General features: G+C 39.5%; 1 protein-coding gene across 3 annotated transcripts in view; it reads right to left on the bottom strand.

Moving 5' to 3' along the window:
• LOC146361707 (uncharacterized) overlaps positions 1 to 27,165 on the bottom strand; it is a 133,523-nt gene that overhangs the window by 60,993 nt on the left and 45,365 nt on the right. For 2 of the 3 annotated variants that reach the window (XM_084922600.1, XM_084922601.1), the window contains exons 2-3: positions 20,056 to 20,177; positions 15,384 to 15,431 (exon numbers count right to left, since the gene is read on the bottom strand). In XM_084922600.1, coding sequence (XP_084778726.1) covers positions 15,384 to 15,431; positions 20,056 to 20,177 — 170 coding nt within the window. Of the gene's footprint in view, positions 1 to 15,383; positions 15,432 to 20,055; positions 20,178 to 21,401; positions 27,148 to 27,165 lie in introns of those variants that run through there. The other variant, XM_084922602.1, reaches the window with a different exon arrangement.

The following is a 27,165-nucleotide window of genomic DNA, read 5'->3' as shown; positions in this document are numbered from 1 at the left end:
AGAGGTGGGTGCAGCCCGACGTCACTCCTAATCTCTCCTTTAACTAACTGCAGATAATTCTCCATGCACATGTAAATCACAGAGCGAGCTTTAAAGAGAACTGAAAGGTAGATTTGAAGTGACAATGTGTGATTAATTCAGCTGCTCTCTAAATGACCCATAGTTCTGTCTTCATAGGAAAGACGTTCTAATAGTCTTTCCAATAGTGATTAAAATGACAAAAATATGAACCTGTAGGTTAATAAAAATGGTAATTTAACTAGTATCTGATTTAATTGACTCTGAAGAAGTACTTAAACGTGTTTGCACTCTGGAAAATCTACATGGCTCAGCGGCAAAGAAATTGGAATATCCAGCTGTCAAGATAATAAATTTGACTATTTCATCACTGTAATCTTCATACAATCTCCCTTTGTGCTGGTCTCCACCACTCGCCGCTAATGTAATAAATCACCTCCGTGTTTGGAATAGTTTCATGTGATTTAGAGTAATTGTAATATACTCAAAAGACCCCGAGTGCTGTGATCCGCTTGTGTTCTTAACCTCTGTAGATTGAAAATTTTGAAAAGTTTAACTTAACCTTCCACCTCCGTCAAACTTCTCGAGTGTTTGGCAGGTTTGATTGCATCGATCATAACCACTCGTAGATAGCATTTACGAGCTCTTCCTGTCTCAAACCTACCTTTGTGAGTCCAGGATTAATTAAACTAATGATTAAAAATGTAGAAGTTTCATTTTTATAAATTCTATGAACATCAGAATGACCTTTGGTGCTCTGTGATTTTTAAAAAAGAAAGTAGAATCATTGATTTTGGCCTTCAAAATAATTGAAAAATCAGGGGAGTAGATACACAAAGACCACAGGAAATTTGTAGCCTATGCTTATAATTTGGAGAAGTACTTCTGTGTAATATACGGACACTATACAGGCTTTTTGAGTAAAAAAAACCCAACTAATTTTTTCACGTTGTCATGGTATCATCCTTTTCCAAGTGGTGCTTAGAGATGTCCTCAAAGAAAAATACAGTCTACATCCACTCGCATGCAGCCTGTTAAACCCCCAAAAAGGATGTTTAATATTTAAACGTATTACAAAATATGTCAGAAGCTTTAATTGTAATTAAACTGGTGTGAGAAGTTCTATAAAATGTAACACGAATTTACACAATTGAGCCATGTATAACGGAGAAGCTTTACTTTATTAGGAATAATATTCTCCCTTCCACTGTGCTTCATTTCTCTCAGCGTTTTGCTTCCACGGCCTTACTTGGTCTGGTATGACCAGCAGCTTCTGGTGGTTTGAGTTAGCTAACGTCAGAAAAATGCAGTAGCCAATCTATAAGACTTGTCATTTGTTTTATTTTCAAACAGCTCTAAAGTTCAACCTATAAGCGATTAAACTTATTTTTAATAAACTGCACTGTCTAATAATTACCTTCCAAAAATGAGCTGCTTCACATGGATTCTTCCAATAAAGTTATCAGTATGTATTTTATTCTATGTGAGCTTTTTTTGTATATCATTAAAATAACAAGATAAAGCTCATTAAAGTCGTTTGGCAGATGTCAACTAATTGCTAATTGTTTAATATAAAATTATAAACATGGAAAAAGCTACAGTGAAAATGTTGTAATAAGAGACAAAGTCTTAGTCTAGTTTAAATTTCACCTTCTCCCACTTCCATGCAGTAGCAAAGCTCCCAGCCTTCCTGCTGTGGTTAGAAAGTTCTGTTCAGTATGAGCATCAAGGGCCATCTAAGGCTCTGGACTTCCTCCGTGGTGACAACATGGAAGCCCTTGAGCTTTTGAGGGAAGAACACAAAGCCACAGGAAGCCAAATTTAGGCGAGTGGTGGACAGCAACAGCTGTTTCGGTGCAGCCAGCTCTTCTATGGCAAAAAGTTTGCCGTTTGGACTCCAAACTCTTTGCTGTGAAGGTTGGATCATCCCTGGGCTGTAAATGTGCACAAAAATGCTTGTAACACAACTCCTGATGTTCCTTGCGCAATATCACGCTGAGTTGTGAAACATAAGCTACCGCTGCCAGATGTTGCACTTGTTCCATCTCAGAACTTTTTCTGATTTTACCTTGTAGATAACTTATCAGTAGTTTGCTCACTCTGTGGATGAGTACTTCAAATTTTAACCAAGCAGTGTTTGATTAGTCCAGAAAACAATTAAAACACATTCTATCGCACATATAATTAGATCAGGGCTGTCAAGAGGAGAGGAAATAAAATGCAGAGAAATGAAGACATGTGACATAAAGGACTTAGACTTCATTTTAGCAATTACCTGACAGCTAAAGTTAAACGTCCTTTAAAAAAATGCAGCTGTTTGGATAAACAATTAAATGCTGGTACTTGTATTTTAAATCTAGTCAGGTGAGTTTTCTTTTTTGTAGGATTCCTGACTGCTTCGGATCAGAAGCTGTGGACACAGATGCTTTGGACAGGTACCAAGATTCTTGTTTTTTTATTATTTGTGAAATAAAATGACTCAAATGAAGATTTATTTTACATTTCTAAACTAAGATTATCTCATCAATGTGGAAAAAGATAACTACATGAACATGTTTTAATGCATAAACTCATAACTTGTTAAAACCTGAAGCCTGTGTGCGTTAGATAACAGCGTGAAAATGATTAAAGGAAAGTAGGAAAACAATACCACGCTGTGCCTGGAATAAAGGTAATTACCGTGTTAACAAATGGGAGCTGTTATATAAGAAAAATGCTGTCTTTTTGAGTTATATTAAATTTCAACTTCCACTGCATTATTTGACTAAATCATTTTCACTTTGGTTTGCAGTTCCATGTGTCTAACATTACCTTCCAATGCTTGCTATGCACATTGTCAGCCAGAAATGTTTCTCAACTGTTTCCCAGTGGACAGTTGAACTTATTTGAGGTCTTAGTTCAGTAATATTGGATTTGGTTTCATTATGTTTGCAGGTTGGATTTGGTTTAAATAGGCCATAGGAAATTGACTCTATTTAATCTGAGCATTGAAATGTAGACCGTGTAATCAGTTCTCGTTCACATGTGGGCCAAGATAAGACTGGTTTTATTTGTGTGTAAATCTATCCTGAGAGGCCTCATTCTTGGCTGTGGCTATAGTAAGCCATGCCTCCGAGCAATAGCAGTGTGTGTGTGTGCGCGCGCGTGTGTGAGAGAGAGAGAGTGAACAAGAGTGTGTGTGGACATAACCGGTCCTTCGCTTGGGTCCCCACCCTCTGCCTCGGGATCCTTGTGTAATTGAGAGATGATCTGGGCATCGCACACAAAGCGTGGCCACACCGCCTCAGGAAGTGAACACAATAATCTTTGTAACAAGGCGAGGACACTTCTCTTTCTCTCTCACTCCCTCCTCCCGTGATGGAAATAAGGAAACTCAAGGGGGAATAATTTAATTATTTCAGCGTATCGTTCAATCAGAAGTTCAGCAGAGGTTACCTTTAAGCAAAGTAAAATCTGACATGAATTATGCATCCCTGACACCTCCAAAGTACAGTAATAGGAGTGCATGTGAACAGCGAACTCTTTGTTTCAGCAAAAGATGCGGTGTAATCCAATATGTGTGTGTATTCCTAATCATTTGCATCCGTATCCGTTACCTCAGCTCCATAGTGGCACAACACATTACGGAGAAAACTTGATTGCGAGTTGTCACCTGAGCCACATTCCCTTTAATTACAGCCTCTACATGGACATATATGCATACAAATGGCTTATTTGAAGAGTGCATGAAAAGGAGTTCATTTGAAAAACTACAACAAAACCATTTGTTTCCACCAAAACAGCACTCGCTGTATGACAAATGATGCTTTAGTCTTATGAATAATTCTCAAATTCTAAGCAATCAAGTTTTAAAGATATCGTAAATCCTGTCTAAATGGCCTCATTCATTACACGGCGGAGATGGGAGGGATACTAATAAAGTGTTACGTCTGAAATTGTCACTGACTTCATGCGTCTCTGGGAGATGTTCGGCGCTGAGCTGATGTATGGTGCGACTGACTGTATGGTGATGGAAATGTCGCCGTGGCCTCGTTAGCATTCTGCTGTAACCCTCGGGCAGGGGTGTCAGATTCTCTCAAAATTTACAGCTCAGTTTGGAACCAAAAGATTCGGTGCATAATGGCTGTGGGGACCCTCATAATGAATATACTGATCCTCACTAGCAAGGTCCGCTGTGAGGAAAATGTTAATGAACAAGTACATATGTGAAAGGTTAGCGTTGGTCAAAAGCAGCACAAAAATAATGCTGAAATAGTTCAATTAACTGCAGTTTTCTTTCGATCGCTTTTAGTTGCTAAGGTAACTGCTCTCTCTTATATAGGCTTTGGGCCTTCTGCCCAAGTGTCAGCTTCAGTTATAAGGAGGTGTTATGTGTGAGTTTTTAATGCCAGCAAATCACAGTAATGAGGCCACCGCCAAATGGTCTCATATTGTCTGACTCCAAGTTGAAAGAAAACACAAAGGAAAGGAAACTGATGCCATATTTACTATATTATATTTATGATTAACACACGCGCACACACGCACACACACACATAACCAGGACACAGCAATCTGACCGAGTCCTCGGTATCTTTATCCGCAGCCAAGCTGAGTAATTGCAGCTACAACTACAGTGCCCTGATTTGGTGGTACTAAAGATTACATCAGCTGTCGAGTCCATGACTGTTTTTTTTGTATCCTTTTGTTGTTGTAATTTGCTAATTTAATGGTCAGCTTCACTGAGAAAACAGCACAATGAAAAGTGCGCCCCAACAGAAACTGGCAGTTGGATTTGGGACATATTAGTAGTTTGGTTAATGTGTACGTGGCAGCGGTGAATCGCTCTGGTCATCGTTCCTCCGATGGCCAGAGCAATAAACATATTTAGAGCTTGTTTCATATGAAAACTTAATTGAAAGGCTTCTAACTTTGATTTTGTAAAGGCCAACAGCAGCCTTGCAGGTCTACACTCATCAGAGTCAATGAACAGGACTTCTTGAACCTTCTTTGTGTCTCTAAGGCTACGTTCACACTGCAGGTCTTAATGCTCAATTCTGATTTTTTGATCAAATCCGATTTTTTTGTCTGCTTGTTCACACTACAAATAAAATGCGACAGCAAACGCGTTCTAGTGTGAACCCTCAAAGCGGCCCGCATGCGCAAAAGAAGACGTCACACACGACGCGCTCTGTTTAGACCCAGAGCAAACAATACTGTTTGACTGATGGCCCTTAATATAAAGACTTCAGACTTCACGTTTCCCAATTTTGGCTTTAAGTTATTTTGTTATTTACAAAATAATGTAAATAACCTAATAATTATCCTTATTGCTGTTTTAGAGAGGAGCGGTGCTTCAAAGGATAGTTGCAGATTTCTGTCAGAATCTGCAGATTATACAGTACAAATAAAATGTTCACGTTTCTCCAACGTTGTCTTCCCAACAGTTTCACTGACATCTACACTGGATGGCCAGGAAGCGTTCGCGATGTCTTATCGGGCGTTTCTCCGGAGCTGATAATTGGCGTCTGTCTTGTGTCAGTGACGTAAAAGACGGATTTAATGTGACATGACCATTCAAACAGCAGTCGCTTTCTAAAACATCGGATATGTATCGGATTCAGTACCCCTAACAAAAGTGACCCAGGTCGGATTTGAAAATTTCGGATTTGTGCCGTTCACACTGTCATACCATGATCGGATATGGGTCGCATAGGGTCAAAAAAATCGGATTTGATGCGCTTTCGCCTGCAGTGTGAACGTAGCCTTAAAGTATTTTAATATCTGACAAATGAAATTCCTGTATTAAATTTCTGTGCTAACAAGCCATTTTGGCTACACACCTGGACACACCCTCTCATTGGTTACTGGTTTTTCTGTACATGTGCGAGGAAAATGTAAGTCAGCCCTACGTTCCCAGCCTTTCATCGACCAAAGATGAAAGTACACGGTGTGCTTTTAAAGACTTCAACAGGAACTGTCAGACAAGGTAGGAGAGTCAGAAAGCCCTCAGAGAGGGAGCAATGAGTTTTATCCTGAGCTAAATCATTAGTGCTGCAATTAAAGATTTTCATTCCTGATGAAAGAATTTGTTTTCTCAAGTCATCTAATGAGAACACGAAACTAGTTGATTTGAATCAGAGGAATCTGAATATTTTGCTATTTTTGCTTTGACAATTACTTCAGTGATTAATCTTTTATCAAAAGCGTCGCCAATTAATTTTACATTTACACAGGCTATAATTGCTCCAACTGAAAACTACATGAAGGATTTGAAAGCTGCAAGCTGATGTTGACATTACGGGATAGGAATGATTCCAGATCTGGATTTATGTTAAAATTGTTAAAATTAGATACCAGAGTTAAACAGAGAGACTGCAGAATGTTTTTTGTTGCCTCCCAAATGTCACTGAATTTTCTCATGTATTTTAGACAGTATTTAAATGAATGAAGGCTTTAAAATGTTCCTTCATGCGGTGCTCCCATGTCCTGCTTTAGACGTCTCACTCCTTGAGCACTCTGCTAAGACGGGTAGGAAATGTGAATTACAGCTAAGCTACTTAACCACAATGAATTAAAGCCTAACATTTGAAAATTTGATACTGAAATTACTGTCATTATGGTGCATTATGTCTGAGCATAATGATTGCTTTGGCGCTGTTTGAAGACAAAGGCAGACTCTGGGGGAAGAGTACATTCAGAGGAAAAAGTTGATTTCATGGACGTTAATGACATGTGAACTTCAAACCTTCATTTTAGCAGCCATCATTTCCTGCCATTTCATAACTCTTCTTTTGTTAGCTACCTAAATAGTAACGCATCTGCGAGTGATTTCTCTTTCTTTGGACTCCAAAGAGAGCCGTACCCACGGAGAGGCAGAAATATCGCTGCTTTTCAGTCTTGTGTTTGCTGTGTACAACACGTGCTTAAATGAATAACAAATAGGAGAGAACGTACAGCAAAGGCTTAAGAGGAATGCAGAGATTTTTTTTTTCCATCTCACGTCGCTAACCGACTGATTTGGAGAGAAGTAAATGTTTTCAAACCACATGCATCTTTTAGGTCAGGGAGGAAAAATAAGATACACTATACTTACGCTGAGCTTTCTTTGGCATCTGCTTTGTTTTTATGGGTACAAAGTTTGCACCAAACGTCTAGGGTGTTGACAAAGAGACAAAGTGCATACCGAGAGCGAGGACCACACAGCAACTGTGACCACGTTTTTGCAGCTGCATTATCAAACGTCCAAAACAGACACATGGAAAATGGGACCAACTCAGGCTCTTAGAATGTTTCCAGGGTTGCAAACAGTTTGGAGACCTAGTGGAGCTGTTATTAATTCCCCATCAGTTTCAGTTTAGATGCCTGAAAGCCAATTAAAGGAGAACATAATTGAATCACCCTCCTGAACAGGAACTCAAATGAATTGTGCTTGGCGACGGATGGCAGGAGAGAGGAGGAGGAGGGCACGGAGGTTAAATAAGGAGGGTAAAATTACCAAGAGTCCCAGTCTTTGCTCAGAATAATGGTTAGAATCTGACCCTGCTATGATGTAAATTAAATTGCATTTGCAACTTCATCCTGCCAAACCACATGCTGTAGCTGTCGACAGACGGGGTCTACAAAAAAAAATCCAAACTCGTATTAGGCTTGGAGTGACCGCACCCTCTATTAGTTTGTTACCTGTAGTAGCTTTAGTATACAAGCATAAACCTCAACAATGATCTTGGCGATAAATTGACAAAATTGAAAATGTCCACCTTAAAGTCCTCTCTGTTCCTCATGTGAGCAAATCCGGAGAAAATAGTTATTGAGAAACACAAGTTGCATTTCAGAGCGAGAAGTGACAAAATGCTTCACTTTATTTGCTAATGAGTAAAAACTAAATGAAAAAGTAATTGCAGCCCCAAAACTGAAAATTCCCCACTGCTGCCTCTGTGTGAGACATTATTCAGAATTTTTAAATGCTGACATACCGCTTCAGATTTTCCATTTAACAAATATGATTGACACCATAAAAAAAATCAAACTTTTTAAAATTTAATTTTAAATTTCTGTTCACATTACAATATAAAATATGCAAAGTTATTTATTTTAACTTTCTTTTGAGATACTGCACTGAGCTTTTATTGGTAAAATGCACTGACATTGAACTGCAGTATAATCACCTCTTTTCCCCATGCCTGCATCACGCTTTAAGTCTTTTATTTTACACAGCTGGAGATGGAGCTAATAAATGCTGAACAATATGGTTTGTGTATATAGCATATTGGTTCCAAGCGGACCAATAATAGTTTCCATTGCAGCAATAAGCATCTATACATTTGTAGAGATGTGTATGTCAGGCTGCAGTGCAGGCCAATCTGAGGCTGACTAGCAGGTCACCTGTCAGCATGGTTAACCTGCTGCTAACCTGCTGACTGGACTGGGAATGTCTAAAAACATGATCTCATGTTAGTAGAATATCTGTTTGATCTGCTGTATTGATGTTATCAGGAGCAATTTACTTGGCACAATGATTATAAAAATTTCATATATGAACTAAATCTGCAACTTTACATCAAAATTCTGTCTATTCAAATTTACCATAAATTGGAAAAGTAGCCACAGTCCTCAAAACCTACTATATGACAGGCTTTAAACATGTTTTTGTGAATACCCTGCTGAAGGTTTATGGTTTTGATTAAAACACTTTTTAAAATGATTTGTTTTGACCTGTTTTTGCTGCCATTAATAAGAAGCACACAGATTTAACCCTGCAGCGAGTATTTTAAAGATGGTTCTGGTCTCTTTTACCTATGATTCATGTTCCAAAAGTAAGTAATCTCATTATTAGTTTTTTTTCACGCACAAAGCAGTTAATAGACACTAAAATGACACTTATTTTGACTGCCTTTTCTGTTACTTCTAATAAAACAATTTATTTGGTTAAGTAATCGAAGAAAAACAATTTCATTTAGAAATGTAAGATATGTTTCTGTGAACAGGTTTTACAGACTCTAATATGTTGATCAATGAAGTCGTAGTGGGACATCTGGTTTGTAGTAATCTTTAAATACTTTGTGGAGAAACCCTTAACGGCAGTAAGTCTTGCCACTTTTGGTTTAGTACAATGTACTGACTATAAGTGGAAAATTACAATGAAATCAAACCCTATAATGTTTTTTTTTAAAACCCAGTATATTTCCACACAGCTTTCCATTATCATTGCTACACCAAAGGGCCAGTTCCAGTGAAAAACTATGAAAAGCTGCAGGAAAAATACATTGGCGAATTCACGGTTGGAAAGATTTTTATGATTAAGAAATCGTAACTGTGCACATGAATACAAGGGTGGGGTCTTAAATGACTCCAATTGGTCACTTGAAGGTTAAATAGATTTATGAACTGAACTACATTCCAATCCATACTTATTAAAGCAATTATCAAAATTAAAGAAAAAAGAAAGTGTCTGAAGAGATTTACAAAGAAATGCTGGTGTGTGCTTATTCTTGGCAGCTAAGCATGGTGTGTGTGTGTGTGTGTGTGTGTGTGTGTGTGTGTGTTCACATGCACACGCGTTTTACCTCAAGGCCATACTCCATTGTCCTGGGAGAGCCACAAGGAGGAATTCCTTTCATGTGTCATCTCCTGTCACAGTACTGTCCTGACAGAGGCTTAGTGACATACGAGAGGCCTCGGCACAATGTCCTGCTTTTAGTCAAATGAAGTGTCTGGCAGCTGCTGCATTCATCAAAATCAAAGGATAATCTGCTTTCCATATAAAATCAAGTGATGATTAACTTTTTTCCCCCCAGAGGGGGAGGGTGGGAGCGTAAATGCTAGCACCTTTAAGGAGACACTTGAGAGACAAGAGGCGGGGAAGGTTCGCTAAAAGTGCAGAGTGGTGCTGGAAGATTTGAGGCTCTCAGGTTAGAGAGCTGCTCTGTTTAGGCTCACTTCTGAATTGGGAATTTCATTTTATCGTAATCAGGATTAATTTCAAACAAAACACCAATCACACAATAGGCTCCTGTACATGATTCAAACTGAGTGCTACCATTACCCACCTTTGCACATGTGAAAAGCATAGATAATGACAAAGAAGCAGAAGCAGAGAAATGTGTAATGTCAGCATTATACACAGAGGGAACGTAAAAACGTATTTACACTGAAGTCATTAATTCATATATAAATGAAGGACAACCACAGCAGAGCAGCTTTTTTATATCAGGGTGTAAAAACCAAACTAGAAAATTTAGTATGGCTGGAGGAGCTCTTACAATCTGCTACAGCTTAGAGCTTAGCAGGTTATAGTTTGGCCTGTCCTTGGTTGATGATAATTACTGTTAAAGCAATGGAAAAATCTAATTTTATGAAGGACAAAAGCTCAGTATATGACAAAATTGCTCTATATACTAGAAATGTTGCTGGAGAATCTAATTTCACAACATTTCTTAAGTCCCACAATGTTCATGCTGATTTAGCCCTATTTTGGAAAACAAAACTTTTTTCCCACAAAAAAATTTAATGTCCATTTAAGCTTATGCTACTAATCAGTTGTAGTGAAAAGCGGGATATGATAGTCAATCTGGGACAGGAGATGGAAGCAAGCTTCCTCCGAAGGGCGCCTGGGCTCTTCCTTAGAGAGAAGCGTAAACAGCTGCTCCTCCACATTGAAAGGAGGCAGTTGAGGTGGTTCAAGCATCTGAATAGGTTCCCTCCTGGGCAGGTGAGGTGTTTCGAATGAACAGGGAGGAGGCACGATAGAAAAATTATGTCTCTTGGGTGGCTAGGGAACATCTACACCACCAGAAGAGCTGGAGGAGGTGGGTGGGGTTTCTGCTGATTTATGCTTGAGCGGGGTTAGTGCAGACGCAGTCCAACTGCAGAGAGTGTTTGCTGTCAATGGAGTGGACCAAATATGCAGTAAATATGATACTCTAGCTTGTGCTGTTGGTCCATCAGCCCGAGCTGAAGTCACACTGAGTGCTAAAACAATAAAAAGTATCCACTGCATTCACTGTCTGTGATTTTCATGGTGTAAAAATATTTGATTATGTTTTGCATTTCTCCCATTCCTGGTGAACTCTGTTGCTCCCTTCCTTATTCCAAACCACTTGTCAACCAATAAGCATTTGACCGACGTGTAGGTCATCCACATCCAGCACTGTGCAGCTCGGATTTTGGAGGACTGCGCTGGAGCTGTCCAAATGGCAACGTATATGCAGATGGACGCATTTGCAGGACCGTAAATTTAGCTTTTGACTGCTGCCTCCGTGACCCAGATCGAGATAAGCATCCAAAAACTGCTGGACATTTTAAGTGGCATTTTAAGTTTCGAAGAGGATTCCTTAAGTTATTAGTGTACACATATTTGATTAATATGCACTGTATACCTCGTGCATTTTTAAAACCTCTGAGTCACCCTGCATTTATGTGGCATCGTGGCCTCAGAGAGCATTCAGCTAGAGACTCCAGTGTTTGTTGAATGACTTAAAACCACTTTTCTAAATGGTCCAATCCTTGTCATCATGTACTGTGCATTAGTTGCCATGGAAAAACCCAACTCTTGTTCCAAGTATAAAGCCACAGCATCTCACAAAGCATGCTCTGTATCTTTATTTCTAGTTTTCTGGGGTATTCATATGCTTAAGCAGCAAGTAATTTGACAGATATTTCAAACACATGCATCATATTTGAATAAAATTGATTGACATAAAATATAAATAAAGATATCAAACAGTTATATTTGATCCATGCAATGAATTAAAATCATTCCTGTTATAATCAACACAATCAAAGCTATTAAGAAGCTTCATACTGATTTAAGACATCCATATAAACAGAAATATTATTTGCTTTTGTTACCCTGTATTATTCACATGCTGTAATAAAGCTGTTATACTTTACTGTTACAAAGCCTTGTAACACCCCAACAGATCACTACTGTCACAGTGAAGCTGCAAATATATATTCCTGATCCAATTTAGGACCAACGAAGTGAGCTGTGAATCTGTTCATCACAAGTCATGACCAATATCTTCTACACTGGACTGCAATCTGACGGAGCAGGGGCCATTAGACGGCCTGGAACTACCGGACCTCCTTTTCTTTATAATTACACCCTCCTGGATTGACCAAGCACCAGCTAACCCTCTGCTATTTGTGGTAATTAGTCCAGAATGTGAGCTGTCAACATGCAAAAAACTCGTGCCGGTAGGCCCACAATGTCGCAGACACCCCCACTGTGTTCAACAACAAGCAGCTAGCCTCGGCCACTAGAATGCATTAACTTTCTCCTCTCTTTTTTTTTTTCCCTCGGCGACTCATGTCAAATTCAGGTCCCTCAGAACAAAATCTTAATAATTAACTGGCAAATTTTAACATGATTGCTTCTGACACACCTACTCTGGTAATTATTGCTTTGAGGCCATGTGCTAATGAAATTAATGCATTCATTGCCCCAACAAATTAGCATAACTCATACAAATGGCCCACATTTGAGACCCCGTTGCAATAAGGGGAAAACAACATACAGGAAAAAGAAGCTTGAAGAATAAAAATAAAGATGCAAAATGAAATGGCTGGCGCATTGAATCGGAGACTATGATGAGCACTGCTCGCTCAAAGTCGTAATGGCTAAAGCCTCTTAATGTTAACCAAGGGTGATTGCAGTAATGCATTATAGAGCGATAGCTGCGCAGGACAAAATGATTATCACCATCATTAGAGTCATTGCAGATCTACATATACATCTCTCTGTGGACAAATATTAAATGCCCATGCCACTGCAGACATTAAAATGTTATTATACTGATGCATTAACTTACTGTAGCAGAGTTCATATCAATATATAGTAGGAGCTTCCCAACAATCACTCTCTAAATGGTGCAGCTGCCACTCGCAGCACTCCCTGGTCCTGCCACTAACCCCTGTTCATGGCTGTTTGGTCTCTCAGTGGGATGTCTCTCAGACACTTACTCCTCGGCATTAATAATTGACGATGATGCCATCGGTACAATAGGCGAGGACAAATGCAACAGTCAGTTGGAGATGCTGCAGAAGTGCGAGAAATGTCCCCTCGTAGCTAAAAGAAGGGGAGGGATGGTTGTAACACCTAAAAAAATGTGTTTGCCCGCAGCCAGATACTGTCAGGGAAGAAGGAAAGTAATGAAAATGGCCTCAACACTGGATTACATTATTACAGTCAGGTGATAGTCTGCAGGGTAGTGTGACAGGTCGCAGTAGTGTTTCCATAACTTCTCTTTATATATCATGGCGACTTCATTTTATACAGCAAATCGGTAACTCACAGCCCCACAGTCAGGTGCATGATTATATCTGTAGGACAACAGAGCAGCAGGATTTGTGCTAAAGGATAAACTGAAATGAAAATGTATTTGAAAGTGTATGAATCAGCATGTTTAAAAAGGTCAGAAAGGAGAAGTTCCCCTGTTGTTGGTGCCACGGCAACACTGACAAGTCGGAAAATAAGGACACTTGGTCTTTAAGTGCCGTGTTTCTTTGACTAGTGAGTGAAAGTCAGAGTAAACAGTGAGTGAAAAACGCAGAGCTCCCAAATGGGACTTAAACAGCCATTGCCTGGTTAATAGTCATAGAATTTATGGCACTGCCACCTTGCCAATCTCCAAATACACACTGCAAAAAGTGTACAGTTTGCTCCCGGCATGCAATACTGCTGATGGCAGAGGACAGCTTTTGTAAAAAGAAATGGCAGAATTCGACCCTTTGAAAGCTAAAAGGCATTGGGACAAATATGGTTTCTGTGATACTGAGTACTTTTATGTTTGTTCTAATGTTCATTTTCCTCAAGTCAGTCTTGTGTTTGATTAGTTATTTGATGCCAAAAACTGCAACATTGCTGACTGAATGAAGTACACCTGGAGGCATCTGCAGACCTTTGAAATTAGACATAAGAACATAAAGGACGGCTCCTTTTTTGGCACCTTGTGATTTGTCACCTCTCTCCAACCTCCAAGAAAGTTGCTCTGCAGCAAACTGCACTAACTGAGACTCTGAGGGATTTTGTTTTTTTTTTCTTTTCTTTTTTCTTCTGTTCAGAAAGTTAGTTTGACTTTTGAAGGCCAGCTGAACTGACAAGATAATTTTGCTTTAGCTGGTGAGTCAGGAGCACAACACCTAAAATGAGAAACATTAGCAGTTACTCTAAGAGTTCTTCATTCAAGGGACTTTCCAGCAAAAATAGGACCTCAATACCACAACTGCAGTTTGTTAGAAATCGCTTTACCAGAGTAGGGTGACAGCCCGTTGACATCGACCATCTTCGTATACAATCTCAGCTCGAAAATGCTTCAATGAGAATTCCTCGCTTAGAAGCAAGAAATGCTCATTTTTAAGGAGAAAAACAAAAGAAATAAGAACACAATTCTTAAACCAGCCTTATTAGATTATCATCTTCTTTTACGTGAAACCCATGAAAAGACCTTAAAAACATACTCATCACCCCGCTGCCAAAAAACAACATCTCATTGTTTTTTTAGCCCCACAGTGACAACGACACACACTCGAGACTTCCACCCCAAGCTAAATGTTTCATTTAATTTGCTCAGAGTGAGACTGTGGTTGTGCACTGGCACGATTTCATGTTTAAAATATCTTCGACACCTGAAAGGTCGTCGTCAAAGTTACTGTGACATTTTCTCCCACAGAGTGGATCCTTCCCATACATACACACAGGACCAGACAGCGAATCCGACACCGGAGAGCAAACAATGAATAAAACACTCAAGAGCCAGCTTGTGATGCTTTGACCCACGACACAAGCATGAATACATACAACACATCAACGGCACACTTCCTAATCTGAGATGGTTAGTAATGCGGCCACCTTCTCCAGCATGCAGGCCCATCTGTGATGACACATCAGCTCCGCCGTTTCAAACGAATAAACTCACAAACACGAGACACAATGTGTTGACAGAAAATTTGCATTAGGAATGTAACACAGGAAAGCATGATTAATTTCTGCTCACGAAATGAATACAGATTTTGTCATTACATGGCTTGTATCCTCTGCCAAATATTATAATGTTTCGCCCTCCTTTTCCGCAGCGAGTGTTCGGCTGCAATAATAAGGAATAAAAGACAGCTTACAGCTCATAAGCAACACAACTGCTGGCAAATCAGCTAAATCACAGAGCAAAACAAAGACCTGATTGCTCATTAGTATTATAGATCTGCTCTCTTTAAATCTGCTTGTGAGATGCAGACACTGTTTAATGGCTTAACTGGGGTTTGTTTAAATGTGCACCATCTACATTTCACAAAGTAAAGATTAAAAGAATGAGACATAATCAGATATCTCACTGAATTTGATATCACGGCCCCCTTCTCAAAACACACATGCTCGTCAATACACTTACCTTGGCCTTGCAGATGATGCATCGCGCTCTGTCTTCACTCCCACATCCCTGTAAGGAAAGGATATTTAAAAGTAATTTAGTGACAATGAGCCGTGAAAACAGCGGCTCCAAAGTTCCTGAATGACACGCATGAACAACGAATCATTTGTTTGTTGTTTTGATCAATAAACTAATTAAGTTTGTTGGGGAAATGGTGCACTATTTTAAACCCAAAGGTGCACTATGCATAACAATGCTAATTTAATTAAATTGCTTAAAAGCCTTTATAGTATGGTGGCCTTGAGGAGCAAAAACACAACTTCTTTTTTTTTTTTTTTTAAATAAGCATTACCCCCCCCAAAAAAAATTATACGGAAAACCAACACTGTATAAAAAAAACCCACAAATCGTACAAATAACACTAACAAAAGCATTTCACAAGACACAAGGACAAAGGAGAGAACACAATTCAAAAAATGCATTAAAAATACAAAGGATCAGAAAACAACCTTTGACAAAACAACAAAATATGAAACATCAATATTTCACAAAACTCAAAAAACACATGAAACCGAAAGCAACATTTGAGACACCGCACTCTTGTTGTTTTACTGATTGTGGTTTTTTTTTGGCTAGTTTGCACATGAGGCCTCCTCTAACTACAATAAATAGCATGAACACGTGCGTGTATTTAACGCTTACACTAAATGCATCACTTCATATGACAGAAGCACGCATCCAGTAACATGTTTAACAATCTTTAAGCTGGTGCTCGCTCGCTAAACACGCTAATAACAAGAAAAGCATTTGTGCGTACACAAACCGCTAACATGCATGGCATGCAGGAGCACATTTTGATAGATGTTAATGGCATATAATTATAGAACACTGCTATTAGGCAATGTGATTTTATAAAGAGGACCATTGCCCCTGGCACTGTGGCCTGATTGCTGCAAGTGTTGGTTTGATGAATGTAAACCAGGTCTGTTTGCAGAGATGTCAGCCAATGAGAGAGAAAGGGAGAGAAGAGGGTTAGACACTTAACTCGCAATTAAAAGGAGACATAGTCATGCACCCAAACAAATTTATCACAAATGAGAAACATATCTAACGTACGTCAGAAACTAAACTCATTTTCTGCACATCTCATTATGTTTTTCATCACTTCACACATTCTCCATTGAATCGGTTCTATATTTAACTCTTCAGCGTGACTTCTTTTTTCCTCTGTGTTTTTTCAAACGGTTGGAATTACAAATTCTAAAGAGCATTTTTTTCCCGATTAACCTCAATATAATGAAACCAGATGGATAAAAAAAATAAGAATTTATCTGTAGAGATCCTAGTCAAGTACTCAAGCTGTCAGTGAGTGGGCAGGCAGTGCTCACACCAGTCCACACTCAGCTGGTGCTATACAGTCTACTCATGCCCTTGTACTTCGTGCTTTGAGGGGTTTCACCCCTCTAGGAATGCACTCCCTATAATGAGGGTCAGAGGTCAAAGTGCTGCCGTGCCTGGAGGCCGGGATCTCCCAGGCACACTCAGTCACTGACTCTGTCCCTATATTTAAATCCTGCCTCAGGACATGTTTTTCAAAGGGCATCTCCTAACTAGTTCCTGGTTACTAATTAGTTCTGTGCCATGCTATTTGTCTTTAGGAACCTGAGTGAAGAGGAGGAGGAGGAGGAGGAGGAGAAGGGGGAGGGAGCCAAATGAGGCAGCCCTAAAAAAAAGATAGCGTATGTTTTGCCTCAGTGGAGACGATAATCACTCAGACAGTCCTCTGCTGCAAACATGCTGAAGTATGTATCAACAGCTGAAATGAATGCCAGTGGTGTTTCGCCGTGTTTGAATTCCGCGTGCCCACTCTTTAGTGACAACATCTGTGTGATACTGTTGTGGCTGAAATTAAATAAGGACGTGGATTTTTTTTTCCCTCCCCGTACAAGCTGCTTTTAGAGGAGTGGTAACTGTGCATGCTATCACTCCCAGCTGGCTAGCTCTGTCTCTCTCAAGTCAAATCATTATTGGATTACATTTTCTGGCTTCATAAAATGCGGTTAAGAGGCACTTTAGACATATGTGCATGACCTGCTTTCCAGAGATGGCTATCAGAGCAAAAGTGACAGGTCAATTGCTGATTTCTGTTCCGTAAAAAGGGAAAGGGGCTCCCAACCCCGAGCACTCTAAATGGATGCATGTTCCCCCCTCTCTCTGTGTCTGCTTCTCTCTCTCTCTCTCACACACACACACTCACGTTAAAAGTACTCTGGTAGCATCGGCACACACACTCATCCCAGAGCGTGTAGCATGCCCGTTTCATAAGCCTGTGTGTATGTCTGTATATAATTGTATAGTGGGAAGACACACACTTAATGGAAGAGGCTCTTCACTCTGACAGCTGGGTTGTGCAGATGAAAGGTCTGCTGTAGCATGTTGTCTACCACTTGTGGAGTATCCAAAGAGACCCAAAGCTCTCTGGAGTGGACGACACAACAAGCTTACGCACATTTTTCTTTGATTAATCTACAAGCATCGGTATGCTGTGAAGTGCATACATTATGATGCAGAATTAGATCTTGATGCATTTATATACAGCTGGAATTTGTTTATACCTCAAATGGAATCAAGCACTATCCAAATGTGCATTAGTGACACAGATGAAATTACTTTTCAGTTTATTTGCTCTTTGGCTCTACAGTCAAATCCGAAATCAGATGGTTGAAATTTGTGCCGACACATCCTCACATTTAAATCTCTAGAAGGCGTAAACGCCACACAGACTGAAGCCTACTACATTTCCCACCATGCAACTGTGTAGTCTTTATAGTTGTCCGTGTGTGTATTTATTCAGCTTGAGAATAGATTTTATTTGAAAAAGCAGAAAACGTGGAACATTTTAGGAAGATTTTTTTCCACCGTTTGACTTTCTAATTTATTGAAATTATCTTCTGCTTTTTTCGTTGTTGTTGTTTTTGGGAGCATCCCTGATGGTGACAGGGCAAGGTTAAACTTACATATTTAACTTAAGTTTAGTTATTAAAAACGGTCTGCATCCTTGTGCTCATGGTTGCCATGGTGATGCCGTCCCTACACAAAATGTACTTTTTACTGAAATGCATCACTCATCAATTTGTGTGCATCAGATTATTTTGTGTGGCTAACGTTAGCTGTTAGTTGCCTTGCCTTACTGCAGCCTAGCATCCACACGCCTGCGCAGGATGTAGTTTATGGAATGTTTCAGTCAAATGGTTATGTTCACTTTTGAACTGCAGCACTGCACCGATTTGCACAGCTGTCTGCTTACTTTCCACCGCGCTCATTTACAACTTCCCATTAAAGCTGTCTGTGGGGGCTGCAGACCCTGTTAATGGTGCGTGGCATCATACCATCTTAATAAAGTAAGAATACTTTGTTTAACTGATTAGCTGACTAGCAAAAGCAGCCCCTAGTTGCTACCCACAGTTTAGGAAAATGTGGCTCTTTAACTGCTAAATGCGTAAACATATTTACCAGCTTTTTTCTAAAGCTGTCAGTCTGCACATTGGTGTTGGTGACGTCCAGTGGGTATATCAGAGCTACCTGCTGCTACAAGGTTGGTAAGACAGCTAAACGGAAGCGCTAAAGATGCTACATTATAAAATCACAGCTCCTAGCCTAAGAGAGAGTCATTACACACAACACATAGCCATTCAATCTGTTTTTCACTTCAAACATTAAATTAGAGCTTTAACTTTCACAGTGCCGTCTGCTACGATTCTCAGAGCTAACAACCAGTACTTTTAGAGTCATATTGTGATTACTGCTGTATGACGCCCTTTAAGGCAGTTGTACAGTGATCACATTATGTAAAACTGAACAGCGCATCAGTGCATCTGTCCAAGCAAAGTAACAAGCTCGTAAAGTGCACTTTCATGTCCTGTGACATAAAAACTCATTTGCATACAGAGAAGGTTTTTTACTTCTGTGAAAGACTGCAGCTGAGGTGTTAAAGTCCGCTGCTGAATTTACATTTTCACATCAACACACCTCTTCACTCGCTTTTTAGCTTTTATCTTTTATTTCTGGGAAAATACTTGGTACACAGCGGTAATTATACATTCTGGCAATCCAATTTCTGGCAGCGACAGCAGCAGCAGTTTGTTGGGAATTAATGGTGGAAGAGTAATTAGCATGAGCAGAAAGAAGCTCCATGACTGAACAGAAAGAGAAATGTATGCCACCTACGGAACCTTAGATTTTATCAACTGGGAAGAGGTAAAGTGAGCTTTTGGGAGGTGCAGTCCAAAAACACCGGCTCCCCGACCAATGTGTTAGTACAACTGCTGGTTCAAGAAGGACTACAGATGTTAATGAGCTCCTCTGTGGTAGGTGACCTGTGCTGGGCACTTGATAGCTTCCTGGATTTCAGCCAGTCCATTAAGAGGTACTTCTCACTGTCTTGGCCTCCGTGTTTCAACTGTATAACGATGACGTGTCACCATTGTTAGCAACCCTCATTAAAACTAATTGGTATTTCTATTTGAAAGGTAGCTCATTAGGCAAGCAATGTTTTGTCTCAATAAGGGGAGACGGCAAATACATTTAGTCAATTTTGGAAAACCAGCACAGACGTTTCACCGCTTACACTTTAAAAAACAGCTGATGGCAATTCAAAAATATCACAGTTCCCTACATGGAAAGTCTTTCTTACCCTCTGGATCCATGTGGACAGACACACGTGATGGGCAAGTAAATTCTTGCAGTCGCAGAAATTCCTCAGCGGGTCACTGGCTTTAAGTTCACCATCCCTGCATATAAAGCACTCTGATGTCTCTGTGGAAGACGAGCAGAAGATGGAGATTATGAATGGTTTCACATTGGATCAAAGGCTAATCCCTGATTCGCGTTAAGATTCATATCAAATATTCATCCATGTATAGCGATACTTATTTCCTATTACAGTGTTCAACACACACAGTACGGTTCCACAGAGCATTAGACATTCATGTTATTCCCAGTGGGAACGCAGAGAAGGGAATGTGGGCTTATGATGCTTTTTCATTATTTTCTGCCACATATAAACTATTAAAATAGTGCATGCTCACATTAAATACAGCCACAGTTTCAGATAATGAGGTCCGAATATTTACAAGTCATCCCTGTTGGTTAAAAGTTCAGGATTCAGACTGCTATAAATATGAAGTTTCAGAGAGTTTTTTGCATGATGTCAGTGCCAGCAGATATCCTAATATGGTCAGACACAACTGTCTGCTTTCGAGGGGCAGCCAATAAGGAGTAAGAGTTAACTGTGAACTTCAAAAAGCTTCAACCGTATCAGCGTTTAAGTATACGTATATTTAGTTGGTAGAAAAACGGCAGCTTCTTTCTAAAACAATAAAAGCTTTACAAAGTTATTCTACAGATTGGTTGCCCCACAGTCGGCAGTCAAAAGCAGTCTGGACGTTTTCAACTTTGAGAATTCTCAGGACATAAAACATTGTCATACCAATGTGTGCATGTTAGGTGGTAGAAGAGTCAACTGACAGGCCTGTATCAAATGTCCTGGTGGCTTACCACTGAACTTTGGATTATTTTTGATAAGCTAGAGGCAATATAGAAAGTACAGAAAATACATCAAATCCAACTCAATAAAGAGATGAAAAACAACAACAATGTTGTTTTCTATTTAGTCATTAAGGGAACATTAAAGGGACAATCTATTTAAACCTGTATTTCTACAAAGTAAACTGGACTTTAAGCATGAACTCACTGGGTTTACCATGATGGCACTGCAGTGTTTATTCAGTTAGAGCAGCTTTTACAAAGTTCAACTAGTGCGTGCAAATAACAAAAATAAAAGGTAAGAGTAATTCTCATTCAAAAGTCGGTTTGGAAGTTTTCACATTGCATCAAAACCACATTTAGCCTAAAAAATCCATTTAAAAAAACTGATTTTAGCTTAAAAGTATACACAAGGTGAACACTGGCCACTTTCAGAACTAACAATATTAGCACTGCTGGAAAACCAGGCTGAAGTTGAAAAAAGAGTACACTCACCTTGAAGAACTACTGAAAGAAATATCTGGAGAAACATTTCAGTTTTTAAATGTTCCACAAAATTCACCAGCTAGCTGCTAAATCTGTCTGCAGTTTGGGGCTGGGCAGTTAGCATACACTGGGGATAAGGGAGGTTTTTTTTCCACTATTTGCCTATTGGCAGCAATGCGCATGAGAGCACTGAGGCATAAAACCAAAATAATGAGCTCACACATGCTAAAAACTCCATTAATTGCAGTCAGGTGACAACTCTGTGAGTCTGGCATCTTTTGCATAACCTCCTGTCACTATAAAAATCCCGATGCAGCTGTAGCTATAAGTGTGATTATACCACGTAAAACATTCACGGGTCATTTCATGAAAACCCGATCCCTCCCACCTGACCCCATCAGAATCAGCTGATGTTGTCTTTGTGTAGTAACTCAAGTATAATAAATGAAGCCATGCGTAATATTCCTTTCATACTGAAAATATGTTTCAAGTTACATGTCCCCAAGGTACGTAAGGGTGGGTCAAAATGTAGCATTTTCCTGTATTTGTTTCTGCATCATAACTCATGACATGAAATTTTCAGGGCTTCTAAAACCAGATCGATTTTACACCAAGCGTCACATTTGTTTTGTTTCTTGCATTTTTCTTTCTGACCAACCCTGAGCATCACTGTCATGGAATACCTCATAGCTTCAATAGCAAAACTGCACCAGTTTAATCTCTATGACGTAGAGGAACAGAAACAAGCATTGCTACCCTGATTGTTTGACCTCACAACTCACTGGAGAAAACTTGAAAAAAATGTATTTTAGGTAAACTTTCAGGGTTTGTATCATCATGTGGAATAGGCAGGATATTGAAGGACTCCTTTTACCCTATATTTTGATAGCAGGCTCATCTTCTAACTTTGATTCCTTCTTGGTGAGAAATAATTCTTTCGTTTGTGAATGTATCTTAACTGCTATGTTCACATGTTCTATATATATGTTTGCAACAACCACGGGTCCTTACCATCTGAAATCTGAACCGACCCTTATATAGAATAGAATAGCCCTTTATTGTCATTGTACATATACAACAAAGTTGTGGAAATATACGTTAATCTAAGCTAAGGTGGTGTTTTGCCCCCTGTAGTGCCGAGGTTAGTACCACACATTCTAAAACCCCAAATTTCCATTGCTTCGGTCCTCATGCAAGACTGTGTTTAGCAACAGGGTGTAAAGAAAGGTCAGGAGCTGCTAATTGTTAACAACAACACTTCATCTGCTGCCATCAAAACTCCTAACAGCTGCTTTGAGCTCACAGCTGAAGCAAAGCCTAAAGTCTCGCAGTAAAATGATCCGTCCTGGTTCAATTAGGGGTGGGCATAAAAGTAGAGAAGAATACATCATGTGCGAGCTGCCAGACATGCGGTCCTGGCCCTAGGCTGGGGTTAGCCACAACATCCATCCAGCGCTTTAGGCCCCTTTGTGCTGCAACCAGCACCTCTGATTTAACAGCACACTTCGCCAGGACCGTCCGTCAGTGATGATTCCCAAGCAGCAGCTTTGAAGCTAAATATTGGACAGTAGCTAGAAGCCAGGTCCGCTGATTTCATCCCAGAAAAACACTGAGAGACGGCAGCGAGGGCTAGCTGTCATCTGTGCTCTCGCGTGATAGGAGGATGAACTGCTGCCTCAGAAGCTCCTGTCTCTTTTGGGCCTCTCGCTGATCTGCATTGCTTCAGGTGAAAATCTATCCTCAGATGAAAAATCTTTTAATCAAAGGAAGAGTCTCTAATGCAACCCATCACGATCTGCGTAAGCAGATTTTATTACTGACCATGCATATATTTCACTTTGCATTAAGATCTCTGAGACAGGCTGTGCAAAGGAGGAAACCCTAAACTTTTATTTTTGATTCAGTCCCAAAGCTGGCACTTTGAGATAAATGTCTGGTGTTTAGCTGCTTGCTTTACCTCGCTGTTATTGACAGCAAGCAACTGGCCTACTGCTTCCACTGACACACTTTCCACATACTAGTATGTCAAAATTCATCTGTTTGCTCGCCTTTAGTCTGCCTTCCTAACAGTATAGCAAGTTTAGTTGGTTTTCAGTCACTGTCAAAATAAGTTTGTATGTGCTGAAGAGTTTGCAGAAAATAATGGAGCCATGTACAGACATACCTATAGAGAATGACAATCTAGCTAACAGGCAGTCTGAGTGATTCAACAGCCTGACCAAAAATATTGCCAAAGTTACTGTGATGGCAGGTTCACCAATTATACGCACAAGTCCTTTTTAACATTTCACTCCCCCGAATCTGTGCTGCTTTTACGATCATTATGGCAAGCCCTGGGGCACTTCTGGAGCTAAATAACAGCACTACTGCTGGGAAAATAACTAGAAAACAACATTACAACAGAGATGTAAACATGCAGTGTGTCAATCGTAGTCGAGCTGGCACGTCTGCGTGATCTGTGACTCCCATAATTAACTGTCAGTGGTGTCAGCGTTCAGCAGAGTTTCACATGAAGGTGGGTGCTCCACTAACTGGCTGAAGTCCTCCTCTCTGCACGATTTAACAGCCAACAAAACTTGCTCTGTACAGCAGCAGCAGCTCTCAGCTGTGCGCTTCCATACAGGGTGATGATCTTATCACAAAGCAGAACGTACCAACACTCTGTCAAAAGCTCTGTTTATGCTACTTGACTGTGAAACCAGCTTCAGTTGCAAGGCATGTCAGTGATGTTTTAATTCACCGCTGCTCAGTATCACACATGAAACCTGAGAGAAAACGACAGAAGGATGGAAACCATAATGTCAACAGAGGCAAACTGAGCAGTGTTACTCGAGGTTGAAACACTGTACAGTGCACTACAAAGTAAACAAATGAGGAAAATGCCAGATTGGGATAATTTAATTGTCCACTGCATTGCTAACGACCTCATTAACAAAAGAATGATGGGAAATCAGCATGGTCTGGGCGAGGAACCGCCTGTGTGACAGCCATCTGGCTACAATGGTTAGGGGGGGTTGCGATGGGGGTTGGGGAACTTGTAAGCTAACACCACGACCATCGCAACTTCCAAGTGCAGACCTAGAGCACCTCTAGATGGAAGTTAGTGGTGTTTTACTAAACAAGTGTAAATTCAACATTTTTCTCTTTAATTACTGAAAATGTGACCAAAGTCTGAAAATGAGAGAAAATATTACTAATACTGGACAAGAGCTCAATGACTTTTCTCAGCATTTAGGTCTATTTGTAGGTAATTGCAATATACAGTATAATATCCATTATGCATCAAACACAGAGTGCATTTATGCACACCTAAAAACACTGTATCGTCCTTAAACACCTGACATTGTAGTGTTTTATGACTGGCCTAAGACAGGTAAAACCAAAATCTTTGCAATGGGAAGACAACACCACCTCACATAGTGTAATAATTTCCAAACTTATCCATTTTGTTAAGGTTATAATTACTGGCTGATGGACTCTGGTAATAAAAATTCAATGATAAATTCATTTTGCAGTGTCGTTTCCAACACTGCTAAATGGGTGCAAACTGGGTGTGGCCATAGTTAAGTTAAACTAAACCAAACTAAACCAAAAACTAAAATTAGGTGGGAAAAAGCATTTTGGTTAAGATTTATATTTACATTTTTAAATTTAGACAAATTCCTCAACACAACCAGTGCAAGGAGGCTTTGTTCAGTGAGGTGGGATGTCTACATGACTGAGTCAAATGCTGTGCTTGAAATAGGTTCTGCATTTTAAAAGTAAAAGTGAAACCAATGACAGCTCGCCATTTTCAAACAGTAAAAACGTACTGAAACCAGCAAAAGTGAAACCAAATCAATATCAAAACTAAAACTCAAAAGAAAAATAAAAAAAATATCACAACAGTAGTCAATAACCACTGACGCTTCGAGGTATGTAAAATTTAAAAAACAGCCATAAAACTTTGGCTCTGCTGTTGTTCAAATACAATTTCTCAACTGCAACTCCTCCAAATTTGGTAAAAGAGAAATCAAGCACAACATCCACTGTAGTTATACCGGTAGAAGGCGGCCTTTCAGTGAATTTGCCCACTACACCTCAATACTGCCATATAAATGCTAACTGACGTAGACTTTTGAGCAATCAAATCGATGTGAAGGACCTGATTTAAATCTCCTCACTGTGACCTTAAGAAGCTGCCCACTGTTTACTTACAGCCCTCTGTGCCAATAGCTTATTATTAAATGTCAATGATATTTAAGCTCTTTATTTGTTTTTCATTTGCTTTTACTGGCAAATTAGAAAACTTATCTCCAAAAGTCTGATAACAGAAGAATGAAATTCATGTTCTTGCTGCTTCAAACATTTGAATCTGATGTCAGAGCAGGACAGAGACAAAGGCAGATCCTGACTTTGTTTCACACACTTATATGCAAACAGCACATCATTTTGACTATGTATAAGTGTGTAAGTCCATCTTTTTAAAAATATGCATCTACATCACTGCAGTGACCTTCTGACCTCAGATTCCAATGCGTGAAGTACCAAAAACAAATGTTCACTCCACAGTTAACATACTTTAAGAGCACTGTGTGTATCATACATATATAAAGCTTGGAGAATTGCATTGGTTAGTCACTGTCAGTTAGCTATAAAAAATGAATCTGCACTTTATTTTTGTGTTTAGCTTAGGACAAAGTGATGATAGATTTCTTATAATGTTTAAACCAAGAAAACAAGCTTTACATGCTACATGCTCATTTACCACTGCCCTTGACCATATTGATAATGTATTTCCTTGTTATTTTACAGTCAGCCATAATGCTTTAATTTAGACATTGCTGGTGTAACTTTGCTTAACACACTATCCTGGGTTTGTTTGTGGTAGCAGTAGTTACATCCATTACATCCATGCACATGTTTTTTAAAGCAAACACTACTAACCATCAGGTCACTTGAATTTTCTTCTGTTCACAGGCAAATGTATGGTAAATTATGTTTCTTTGGTTATACTTACCATGTTTGTCCATTTATGTTTGTCCTATATTTAAGGCAAGTATATGGGAAGGGCCGCCCCAGTACTTCCTGTTTATATAGGGTCATGAGGTCACTGCTCGCATCACTGGGTGCAACCAAATGAAGGGTTTTTCATTCTGTATAGTATTGTTTATTTTCTTTAAAGTAGCCTTTTGAGTTGTATTGTATGTAGTGTTTTACTTTTCAAACCATTTAGCTGAGTAAATGCGTTTGTCAGTTTCATGCATAATCTTATTCCTGTTCTTTGTTTAGAATTGTATTGTTTGGTCTGATCTATTTCTTTCAATGGTAGAGACTAACGAGGTTCAGGTGTGGGTAAAGTCCTGTATAAAGCAAGTGGGATTTTTGCCTACCAGGTTGATTGTTTTGTGGTAGATGCCAGAAATAAAGTATACTTAGTCTGCTGATGCTGTTTACGTTATGCTACCTCACACAGTGATGCAAACTGAAACCCATTGTTTTTTTTAAACAACCTGAACTTATTATTTTTAAAGGTAACTTTGATAACTTGGTTATAAAAACTTGTATGAATGTGTTCAAATATGCGCTTTGTGCCAGCGTGCTTTGACAACAGCACATAGACTCCCTCCCCAGAAGAAACAGCCCAATGACACAGGCTGTGGTTTCTGTTCTGAAACATCTGGCTGTCAGAAATGGACAGCCAGCTGTTTCATTTCATTTCCAAGAAAAAAAGACAATCTATCATTTCTGTTTGAACAAATAAACTGAAAATTGTAACATATCATCAAACGTC

This window comes from Perissodus microlepis, chromosome 23 (assembly GCF_051167445.1).
Source record: "Perissodus microlepis isolate ML-2025 ecotype Zambia chromosome 23, ASM5116744v1, whole genome shotgun sequence".
Taxonomy (NCBI): domain Eukaryota; kingdom Metazoa; phylum Chordata; class Actinopteri; order Cichliformes; family Cichlidae; genus Perissodus; species Perissodus microlepis.
This window is presented reverse-complemented; position numbering and strand designations above follow the sequence as displayed.